Below are 11914 nucleotides of genomic sequence, written 5' to 3' on the forward strand. Positions count from 1 at the left end.
GTTGCTGTCGGACAGGGAAGGTACTGCTGGGTTTGAGGGGGAGTTAAGGGATGGGATGAGTTGTTGGGCTTGCTGGGCCGGAGCGGGTGAAGACGGCGGAACAGCAGAGTGAGAAGAGCTGGGCTGAGACGCAGAGTTAGATGAGTTGGGCTGGGTAAGAGAGGGAGAAGAAATGGGCCTGGCAGAAGAGGGGGAAACGCTGGGCTGAGCATGGGAATCAGAGTTGCTGGGTAATGTGTCCGTGTGTGGGAGAGCCGGACAGGTAGAGGGAGAACAGGAGATGGGTGGAGATGGGACAGCGCAAGAAGGTCACCGTGGACGGCGGTGAGGTGGAGTGTAGAGGTGGTGAGACGACGGTTGGGTAGAAGGAGGAGATGGGTAAGCAAGTGGGAATGGAAAATGAGGAGAAATGGATTGGGTAGATGGTTCGAGGTTGTGAGAGCGATGGTCGGAAGAAGTACGGAAGGGAAAAACGTTTTCATCAAACGTTACATGGCGAGACAAGATAATTTTGTTAGTGGCTAGGTCAAGGCAACGATAGCCACGATGATGAGGAGAGAAACCAAGGAAAACACATCTAGATGACCGAGGGGAAAGCTTGTGAGGAGTGGTGGCGGACAAATTAGGATAACAAAGGCAACCAAACGTACGTAGGTGATCATACGTCGGTTGGCGTTGATAGAGAATTGACACCGGTGAGGCGAAGTGAAGCACGGCGGAAGGGAGGATGTTATGGAGATAGACGGCCATATGGAGTGAATCGGCCCAATATTTGTATGGGATAGAGGCATGGGACATGAGAGTGCGGGTGATGTCGTTAACACGACGAATCATACGCTCCGCTTTCCCATTTTGAGATGAGGTATGAGGACAGGAGAAACGAAAGACTAAACCAGAGTTCTTAGATTAATCATGAAAAGAAGAGTTATCAAATTCACGTCCCATATCGGATTGAAAAAATTTGATATCTCGCTCAAATTGAGTGTTGACAAAGGACCGAAACTCCAAGAATTTGGAGTGGACCTGAGATTTGAGCTTCAAGGGATACACCCATAGACAATTAGTATAGTCATCCAACAAAATAAGATAATAGCGAAAACCAGTATCAATATGTATAGGACAAGTCCATAAATCACTATGAATAATATCAAATGGAGCAGAAGTGAAAGAATTTGAGTCAGAGAAAGGAAGACGAACATGTTTACTAACTTGACAAGAATGACAAAGTTTGGTAGACTGTTGTTTATTACATTGAATTAAAGAGTGGGAACGTAAATTATTTAAAATAGCTTGTCCAGGATGACCAAGACGGCTGTGCCAGACATCATGAGAGCAGACGGTAAGAGACAGTGGTGGAGACTGAGATGATTTTGAAGTGGGCACGGCAGAAGTTGTGAGAGGATAAAGTTCCCCAGAGATATCACAGCGAAGAAGGATCGTCCTCGAATTCAAATCCTTCACAGAAAAACCATAAGGATCAAATTCAACAGACACATGATTATCAGTTGTGAACTTTCGAACGGAAATAAGATTTTTGATAATATCAGGAACTACGAGGGTATCGTTGAGGTGAAGAGGTCGGGACGAGAGGTTTATAGAGTGGGTGCCACTAGCCATAACTGTAATAGAGTTACCGTTGCCAACCAAGATAGATTTAACATTGCTAGTGTCGAAAACAGTATGTAACGTACCTTGGTCCGCGGTGATATGGGATGTCGCACCAGTGTCCATGTAGAACGTTTCATCTGGTGGCTGTAAGCTCAATGAACTGTAGGCTTCCGCAAAATCACTGGGCTGTAGTGTTTCAACTGAAGGCACAGCGTACGCATGGGACTGTCCAAGAATTGAAGAGCGTCGCTGCTGGGCTTGACGAGGACGTCCAACAGATGGGCCTCGAGGTGGTGCAGTGGGCTGCCAAAGTGGAGCAGTTGGGTACGGGCATGGAGGTTGAGCCCAGTATGGCATCCAGGATGCTGGGTTAGCTGGGTACACTGGGCCGCGTGGCGTACTGGGCTGGCGAGGTGCACTGGGCTGGCGAGAGTATCCTGGGGTTGGCAGAAGAGGACCGGAGTTTGCAGGGTTGACAGGTCTTTTTCCGCTGCTAGTTCGGTGATGGCGTTGAGAAGAATTGTTTCCAGTGGCTGCAAGGGCAGTGGAAGATATCATGGTGGTTTGTTGAGCACGTCGTATTTCTTCAGTGCGTAGTTGTGAACGAGCAGCATCATAGGTGGGCATAGACTGTTGTATGAAGGAAGCAACAGTGTTGTATTCCTCCGGTAGACCATTGACAAGTTGGATAACCAAACGTTTGTCATTCATGGGATAATCGAGATCGGTCAGTCGATCCGCTAACGACTTGAGTTTGTCACAATAATCATCGACACTAGCACAGTCAACAAACTTTAGATTGACAAATTTACTTTCAAGGGTTGCAGCACGATTACCTTTGTTATCTTGAAACAACTTTTGAAGATGATCCCAAAGTTCTTTGGCGGTTTTACCAGATTTTAGAACTGTGAGCATGAGATCCTTGGCCATGGTGGAGAACATCCATTGGCGGCATAGGGCGTCGAGTTGTTTGAGGGTATTTGCATCAATCCCTGTTGGTGGTGTGGATCCGTTGATGAGAAAAAGGAGATCGTGAGCTTGTAGATGTAGTTCGAAGAGAAAAACCCAAGATGAGTATTCATCTTGTTTGATGTCAAGAAGAATAGGAATCAGGGTTTTGATGTTGGTTACGACAAAGGCCGGATGCAGAGTTTTCTTATCACCTGTCATGGATTTTGTGTTGGAGGTTTAATAGAGAAGAAGAAGAAGAAAAGAGAGGATCGAGATTAGGGATGATACCATATTGGGTTATGGAAAACTTCCTTGCCCTCCTTGTGGGAGAAGGGACCATATATATATTATTATTAATAATCTCTATTAAAGAGAATATTCTTGGTCCGCTAAATATGGTAGAATATAATCTATTACTCTTCTAGAACTCTCTAGAACTCAAAATACCATATCTTGGTTTAACTTCCAACAGGATGTAACAGGAAAAAGCATACCCTAGATTCATTCCCAACCAAATTGATCGGGACCTAACACAGTCGGGATTGCTTGTTAACCATAAAGCAACACCTCAAGGATCAAAGCTCAAATTCTGATCCCCATGTTCATCGCATACATACATGATTTTTTTTGTATCTACACCTAGCATCAGCTTCCTCAGAACCAAATTACCCAAAAGTGAAAAACAGATGAATGACATCAGAGTTTGCGCGTGACTATTTTAACAAGTGATCAACCAACAAATGAGCCAGCACCTAGCGATAACCTAGTTTTCGGAATACAGCTGAATTTAAATGAACAAACCAAATTTATGCATTATCTACCCCAATTAACGTAGCCTTACAGGTTCTAAACTTCTAATGAATGTGCATTAATTTATGCTAGTCAATTTCATCTTTTGAGACCGAGTACTCAATAATCTTTCTGTGGCTCTGGCAGTTGATAATACTTACGAAACAGTTCTAAATGGAGAAAAAAAGTGACTACAATCAAGCTTATACCCTAACTTATCAGAGAAAAAACAACCACTTAAATTTTGCAATAAGAGAATTTTCTTACAATGAGGTGTTGTTATGATGTTATCCCTATTCTCACAGGAAGGATCTTAAGGTAAAATGAACAGGTACTGCAAGATGGAATCTGTTCAGCTATAAAACATAGAGCAGACAAACAATTATTCGGAAGTCAATTACTTGAACCTAGAGTAGAATACATAGACCCTGCCAACAACTAGACATTCAGTATACAAATTTTCCTTCTGAATTTCAACATCTTTACGCGATTAACTTATTATCACATCAATCCCTTAATATCCTTACACAAGAAAGAACAGAAAAATCACACCAACAACAACAAAAAAGAAAAAAGCCTCTTTAAATTTTAAAACTCACCAAATGGAAATCATCCATGGGGCTTCTGAATTTGTTGTTGAGATGTTAACTTGATAAGAGATTGAAGCTTAGAAATTGCAGAGGCTTTATGAGGTGGACATTTAGAAAGAGCAATCTGCAAAGATTGAAGAGCTTCATCAAGTTTCCCGGATGCTAAAGCCGCACAACCAGCTTTATAAGCTTCATCAGCCATCCTAGCATCAAATTGATCCTGTTTTATTTCATTACTATCTGAATTTTTCTCTGATGATGAAGTAGAAGAAGTTGATTGAAGGAGTGCAGAAGCATGAGAATATTCAGAAGCAGCAATGGCTGCATCAATCTCTGCCATTAAAGCTTCGGGCGTGTGTGGAATGATCTTCATTCCATCGTATACACTCCAATTACGAAATCCTCTTCCTCCAGGACCTCCACCCGAATCATTACCAGTACCAGAACCCATTTCCTACTCTCTCTGAAACAGATTGGTAACTACTGTACTTATGATATTGTCAACCTTGACTTAGTCGCTTCGATATACACCGTCGGATATTGGCAGTTTTACTTGGAGATTATTATTGAACCTACTCGAATGGGTCACGACCAATGTAGTCAATTTCGTCCATACCGGCCGAAATATCGGCGATATTACCGGTATCGGACACTGAGCGATACGGAAATCCCGATATCGCAAAACGATTTTTGTGCCGATAATACCGTCCGATACGGTATAATACAGTACACCGATAATATCGTATTATCGGCGATATTTGTCATTTGCTGTAATTTCTGAGGGCATTTTCGGGATTATAAGAGAAGGGAAGAGATTTAATCCCTAAATCCCATCGATACGCAAAGGGTAGAGAGTTGATTTTACAAATTTCGTTGCAGGTTCTTCTTCTCTATTTTAATGGCGAGATTCAGTTGATTCTATCTTAACAAGAGGTTAGTTTTGATCATTAATCGATTATGTCAATCTATGTCAACTATTTCAAATGGATTATGTCAATCTTTGTTCATATTTTGGTGTATTTTAGGGTTTTTAAGAAGACTATTGGAATGTAATTTGGTTTTGATCATTAACAAATACTGGTAGTCTGGTACCCAAAACTGATGCCAGATTTTTGCAATTTAGGTCCAAGGGAAGATACATCTTATATGCATATCCAGCAAAGGCAAAGTCGCTGAAGAAACATCAAAACAGTTCATCTAGCAACTGGGTATTAAAATAGATAGCTCCATGTCTTTACAGATTACAACGATTTTAATTTTTGTGTACTGATTTTCACTGCTTATATATTAATCCCAAAGAAGCTACAGTTGTGTGATAATATTCTTTCTATATTGTCTTTCTTGCTTGGTTCAGGTCTATTTACATACTTATTGCACTTTTGTTTTGTTTGTTTCTGTTTTAGGGATTTGGATTTGAATTTTCTGTTTTACTTATTGCTACTGATTTCCTTAAGATTGGTTGTTGATGGAAATGTTGAGGTTTAATCTGTTGTGTTGTTGATGGAAATGTTGAGGTTTAATTTGTTGTGTTGTTGATGATAGTATTAGTATGTAGTTGCATACATTATCAGTCTGTTCCTGGGATTTAATTTGTTTTATTTCTGTTGTAGGTTGTGATTATGGATTCTTCTAATGCATCAAATTCAAATACGGCAAACACTACCTGTGATTTATTGCCCTCTTCTTCGGCTACTCAAACTAAAGATCCAGCATGGGAATGGGGTGAACGCCAAGACCTAGCAAATCAAAATATAATTACTTGTTTGTTATGTAAGAAATTAATTCGTGGTGGTGGAATTACTAGGCTTAAGGAGCATCTTTTACATATTAAAGGGAATGTTTCTTCATGTCCAAATGTGTCCATTGATATTATGAACAAAGTTGGTCTGGTGAATTCTGTAAAGAGGACCAAAAAAGCTCATAAGGATAACATTGATTTAGCGTATCGGCGTGCAAACAACTCAGATGAAGCCTCTGATGCTGATACCGATGTTGAAGAACAAGAAGTTGAAATTGATGGCAATATGGGCAGTCGTGGTGGTGGTGCTGGTGCTAGTGCTGGTGTGGGTGCTAGTCAACTAGTTTCTCAGAATCAGACAAAGAGAAAGAGGATAAGCCAAAGTAATAGTAGAGGTCCAATTGATTTATATATGAAGACAGACCACAAAAAAACTCAACAGGCCACTCTTGAAAGAGACTCAGCTGTGAAAGAGAAGTTAATGAAGACTGCATGGAAATGCATTTCAGCTTGGATGACTGAGAATTCAGTATCATTTAACACTGTTCGTTGCCCAAGTTTCAAAGAAATGATATATGCAATAGGCGACTATGGGAAAGGTAAGCAGTTGTGATATGCTCAGTTGATTTTAGCTATAATACGTGCTTTAATCTGTTCTTCTTATCGTATATTCATTTGGTTTACTTTTGCTTTTTATGTTGTTTTTTGTTAGCTATGCCCCCACCATCTTACCATCAGATTCGTACGAATCTTTTCAAGGACCGGTTAGTAGAAATGAAGAAATTTGTTGATACATTTAGGGAACATTGGAAGAGGTTTGGATGTTCTATCATGTCTGATGGCTGGACAGATGGGAAAAAGCGACATCTTATTAACTTTTTGGTGAATTGTCCGAAAGGGACAGTTTTTTTGAAGTCTGTGGATGCGTCAAACAGAACCAATGATGCTGATTTTATACGTGGGCTTGTAAAGGAGGTAATTAACGATGTTGGGGAAGAAAATATAGTTCAGTTCATTACCGATAATGGTTCAAATTTTAAAAAGGCAGGGAAAGATTTAATGCTTGAATACCCAAATATGTTTTGGACTCCTTGTGGTGCTCATTGTGTTCAGTTGATGCTAGAAGAACTTGGTGGCAAGCTTCCACGAATCAAGACAGCCGTCATTCTAGGTAAGAGACTCGTTACATATATTTATGCTCATTTTCAAGTATTAATCTTAATGAGGGAGATGATCGGTGGTGAATTACATAGGTCTACAAAGACTAGATTTGCAACTCAGTACTACACACTAGAAAGTCTTGCAAAGTATAAAACCCATTTGCAAATAATGTTTGTGAATGATAAGTGGTTGAAAATGAGGTTTGCAAAAGAAACTATGGGAATTAATGTACTTAAAATTGTCACAAGCAGTACATTTTGGGAAGATGTTGATTATTCTTGTAGAGTGCTAAGGCCTTTGGTTAAGGTTGTAAGGTTAGTGGATATCGAGCGCAAACCTACAATGCCTTGTTTTTATGAAGCAATGAGGATAGCAAGGGAGAAACTCGAGGAGAATTTCAGTCAAGATGATAGTACTTGGGCTGTAATTAAGGCTATCTTTGATAAAAGATGGAAGAATAACTTCAATCATGCTCTACATTGTGCTGCATATTATTTAAATCCTTCCATATTCTACAAAGTCCCTGCTCATCTAATGGATAATGATCTTAAGTACATAGAAATCAAAAGGGGACTTCATACAGCAATGCAAAGGCTTATTCCCAATGAAGAAGATCTTGAGAAAGATACAACTGAATTGAGAGACTACAGTGATGCTAACGGGATCTTGGGAACTCCGGTTTGCAAAAAAAGAAGATATAAAGATCAACCTCGTAAGTTTGTTTGTTATGTAAGTTGAAGGTTTGATTACATCTGTGTTACCTATGCATTTGTATAATTATTTTGTCCGTGTTTATGACAGATGATTGGTGGATTACATATGGAGGAATCGATACCCCAAACCTACAAAAATTTGCAATAAGGGTATTGAGTCTTACTTGTTCTGCTTCCCCGTGTGAGCGAAACTGGAGCACATTTCAGAATGTAAGTATTCTAATCTTGTTGAGTCTTACTTGCACTGATTATTTTTCATGTATTACCATTTTCTGTAAGGGTATTTAGACCATATGTATGCCTGTAATTCAGTTTCCTGAGGTGCCGCGACACACCAAGTTGTAGTTAATGTGTAATGTGTTAACATTGTATACCACTATATGAGCAAGAGTAGGGCATTTTTCATTGTTCCATATGATGTCATGTGCTAATGATCCAAATCAGTCTATGACCCAAAATCAAAATGATCATGGTATTGTTCTCTGTGCTGCCATCGCTACCTTTGATGGACCGGTGGTGAGTCAATCTAAACCTGTCTTCTCCTTTTCCCTGCATTTAGGGTCGCTAAATACTAAGTTATGTTCCAACACACTTGATTTATATTTGGCTTTTCTATTTGGTTCAATTTATAATGATGAACATCAAGATTAAATCTGTTTGATGTGTTTCATTTCATTTACTTATTATCCTTTCGTCTTTCAGTTGCATTCAAAGAAGCGAAATCGCATAAAGCAACAAAAATTAAATGATAGCGTCTTTATTCAATACAACAAGAAATTGGAACGTCGATACAAAGAAATCAGTCAATATAATGATGATCCGAAAGCTCATGATCCCATTTTTCTGGATGAGCATGATGACAATGATGAATGGTTGGCTTTAGAGAATTTGGATGACTTGGTTGTACAAGGAGATAATGTTATTTTGGATGATTTGCAAGATATTGTTGGTGAAAAAGGTATGCCAGTTGTTGGTAAAAGTGCTTGTATCTCCCGACGCAAATCTACTTATCCAACTGACTCTGAATATAGTGGATATGATACTGATGACTTGATGTTGGACTCTAATTATGGACTACTTGGTGGAGATGATGGAGCTACGGAAGATTATGATATCTATGATGAATCGAATGATTTTGATTAAAATTGTAATGTCCATGTTTAATTATGTTTCCAGATTGTGAACTTTAAAGTTGTGAATTCTCCCATTTTTCCAATTTGAACTTCATACGACGACTCTTATGTTTTGAATGAACTTGTTTGTTTTTCTAAAATTGATGCATTTTAATGTTGTATAATTTTGTGTGAAACAATATAAATTATAGATATAAATTTAGAACCGATATCTCCCCGATATTTGAAACCGAGATCTCCCCGATACAATGTTGTACCAGTGTACCGGTCCTCAGCCGAGACAAACCGGTATCCGATATTGACTACATTGGTCACGACTCACGAGTGGGTAGAGTTTTTTCGTTTTTATCCTAACAAGAGAAAGACCAGGGGAACACGGCTACACTAGCAGCATCAGCTAGAAAGGACCAAGGGTTTGTTTCTTGAGAGCTAAAAGAAGAAGGGCTAAGAGTTGAAATGCCCCAATTTGGGGGTGTCGTTTGTGAAAATGCCCCAGGTTTTGAAAAAAAGTTAAAATATCCCAATCCGTTAGTTTTTCCATCCAAACTAGTTAAATGGTCAATTTTGAACACATGTGAATTCCCACATGTGAAGAAAAGTCATTTTTAACCCCAATTTTAATTAAATTGCCATTTTTCTTATACAAAATAACAAACCCTTAATATTACGACACGTTTCATATTTTCGCCGCCACCACCACCACCACCACCTTAACCATCACCTCCACCGCCGCCACCACCGCCACCTTCACCACCACCGCCGCCAACGCCTCCAGCACCACTGTCTTCATCATTGCTACCTCCACCAACACCACCAACGGTGTTGCCATCGCCACCACCTCCACCGCCGCCACCACCACCTCCGCCACCAACAATGCGACACCACTACTTGAACCACCACGTCGTTGTCGCCACCATCGTCACCACCAGAACCACCACTACCATCGTCGCCGCCACCACAACCACCACCCCTGAATCCTAAATCTTGAACCCTAACCCTAAAACTCTTAACCCTGAAGGGTTATTGTTGTCTTTTTTCACACATGTGCCAAATTCACTACTTAACTCGCTTGGATGGAAAAGTTAACGGACAGGGACATTTTATTTTTTTTTCAAAATCCGGGACAGTTTCACAACCATGCCTCCCAAATTGGGGCATTTTGGCTAGTTTTCCAAGAAGCAACATAGCACAAAGGCATCCGTGTCTGTCATTCAAATCACAAGAGAACCAGTATTTTGGTCTAGTGAACTCTTGGAGGATATACACGGTTTCATTGAACTCTTACGGCTAAGCTGCTTATAAGTACAATATTAGGACCAGAGCAGAGAAGTACATCACAGAATATATAGACATCAAGGAAGAAAAAGAAAAGGATAATAAGGGCAATGACATTCAAAGGGGATGTTTTACTGCATTATTGACATGTATACTGGATATGTTACATGAATAAGAAATGACTATGAACCAGTTGTGATTGTAAGACGAATTTTAAGAGAGCACGACCCACAAGGAAGTATAACAGTGGCTGGTCTGGAGTCAGGTCTGTGTATAAATATCTTACTGTCATCCCTACCCAATGAATAACCCATCTCTCCGAGTTCAATTGAATCAATGGAAAAGCAATCGCCACACCTGCATTCGTAAAAGAGTTCCAGGACCTGACCAACTCCTTCTACCATCATCTCCTCTAAACTAACATCTTCAGCAGTTTCTGTATCTCGTCTTGAATCCCTCAATTCACGATCATAAATTCCACGGGTCTTTGAGTCGCTCAAGATTTCCCAGGCTTTTTGCACCATTAGAAATGTTTCTAGTGATTCATGTTGAAAATCTGAGGTCTCAGTTGTTGACCGCATTTTATCAGGATGGGATTTAAGGGCAGCTCTCTTGTAGTTTGCGTGAATCTCTTCATAATCTGCATCCTCCTTCACTGATAGAATGTCATAGTGAGTTTTCAGGACAGATCTTTTCCCATCCAAAAGCATAGCTTTAAGTTAATCGACCACGCCACTTTTACTGTAAACTCAAACAAAAAGAAAAGAGATGCAAAATGAGACCATAAAGATAGAAGAATATACTGCAGCTGATAATAGAAGTATGTATAGACTTTCTGATACTCAATACAAGATTACTCGTGATTAATACCACAGAAACCAGCATTGGACGTACATACGAAAATTGCATATGCATCATGCTTATAGTCTAACCATATCCAACTCTACTAATAAGAAAAGTAAAGGAGTTAACTAGGCCATAAGATATCGATACTGTTTCAGCGGAAGTGATAAAAACACGGAACTAAAGTTCAGCATTCCCATAAAGAAACACTAAGTATCTTTCTACTGTCTCACAAACACAAGCAAGATGCATGTACAGCAATTCAAACATTAAAAGTTTGACAACACAGGTCAAGTTGGTAACCAGTACAATAACTAAATCAACTCAAGAACCTAAAACTCCCCAGTGGGTTCCTGGTGACTTAATGTTCTCTTCATAACCTAAAAAACAGAGGATATGGCAGGAAAAAGTATTCATTAGATTAACTTGGATTCTCTTTCTAACGCATGTTGAAAACGAACAAACTACACATATGCATAATCTATTCCAATTTTGCATATTTTTATAGCGTTTTCATGATTATGCATACGCTTATGCTAATCAAATTCATCTCTAGTGATGCAGGCCTAATAGAACAACATATCCACAAACCTTTTATTACATCTTTAGGTTATTGACAATTCAGGGAAGAGCTCAAGGTAGTACCCTAACTAAGCAAAGAAGAAAAAACACTAAGATTCTCACAAAACCTCAATAAGAGTATTGCTTGTCATAAGGTGCCTTACCTACTTAGGGAACTTTTTCCACAAAAGGAAAAAAAAAAAAAAAAGACTCGTTTTAAGAGCAAAATGAAGAGTATGTTGCTTTGAGTAGAGGTGAAACATTAATACAATTTCTAGGACTTCTTCCATGTGCCAATTTTTACCAACAATTAATGGGTAATTCTTGTTATGCCTATGGATGATTGGATTAGAAACTCTTACCAGGACTACATGTGGAACAGATGCAGCTGCCATTTCATCTGTGAACACATAAATCACGAAGCCATCCACGTGTTCATAAACAATATTCGCATACAGTCTAATTCTAGAATTGTACGCTGTATGTGTAAAGGGGATGATTATATCGATTCATCGACTCGAAGCCTTCGAACTTGTCATTGTCTAGTCGAAT

At 39.5% G+C, this 11914-nt stretch overlaps 4 protein-coding genes across 6 annotated transcripts; 2 read left to right on the forward strand and 2 right to left on the reverse strand.

The window, feature by feature from the left end:
- Positions 1-2754: 2754 nt before the first annotated feature.
- Positions 2755-4416, reverse strand: LOC113361475. Of its 3 annotated transcripts, none has more exons than XM_026604715.1 (2): positions 3948-4416; positions 2755-2771 (listed from the first exon to the last, which is right to left on the reverse strand). In XM_026604715.1, the coding sequence occupies exon 1, from the start codon at positions 4387-4389 to the stop codon at positions 3958-3960; it is 432 nt and encodes a 143-aa protein (XP_026460500.1). In that variant the 5' UTR covers positions 4390-4416; the 3' UTR covers positions 2755-2771; positions 3948-3957. The 3 variants fall into 3 exon arrangements, with proteins under 3 accessions (XP_026460500.1, XP_026460499.1, XP_026460498.1); XM_026604714.1 differs by lacking the exon at positions 2755-2771 and adding an exon at positions 3598-3696; XM_026604713.1 differs by lacking the exon at positions 2755-2771 and adding an exon at positions 3598-3704.
- Positions 4417-4669: 253 nt separating this feature from the next.
- Positions 4670-7142, forward strand: LOC113359733. Its single transcript, XM_026603318.1, has 5 exons — positions 4670-4871; positions 5062-5146; positions 5549-6275; positions 6389-7065; positions 7122-7142. The coding sequence occupies exons 3-5, from the start codon at positions 5558-5560 to the stop codon at positions 7140-7142; spliced, it is 1416 nt and encodes a 471-aa protein (XP_026459103.1). The 5' UTR covers positions 4670-4871; positions 5062-5146; positions 5549-5557.
- A 6-nt stretch (positions 7143-7148) lies between these two features.
- On the forward strand, positions 7149-8823 carry LOC113361476. The gene is made up of 3 exons (XM_026604716.1): positions 7149-7549; positions 7639-7760; positions 8253-8823. Exons 1-3 carry the CDS (start codon positions 7180-7182, stop codon positions 8691-8693), a joined length of 933 nt encoding a protein of 310 aa, XP_026460501.1. The 5' UTR covers positions 7149-7179; the 3' UTR covers positions 8694-8823.
- Positions 8824-10140: 1317 nt separating this feature from the next.
- On the reverse strand, positions 10141-10681 carry LOC113359734 (DPH4 homolog). The gene has a single exon (XM_026603319.1). It carries the CDS (start codon positions 10666-10668, stop codon positions 10141-10143), a length of 528 nt encoding a protein of 175 aa, XP_026459104.1. The 5' UTR covers positions 10669-10681.
- Positions 10682-11914: the final 1233 nt, after the last annotated feature.

The sequence above is a fragment of the Papaver somniferum genome, chromosome 3 (assembly GCF_003573695.1).
Source record: "Papaver somniferum cultivar HN1 chromosome 3, ASM357369v1, whole genome shotgun sequence".
Classification (NCBI taxonomy): domain Eukaryota; kingdom Viridiplantae; phylum Streptophyta; class Magnoliopsida; order Ranunculales; family Papaveraceae; genus Papaver; species Papaver somniferum.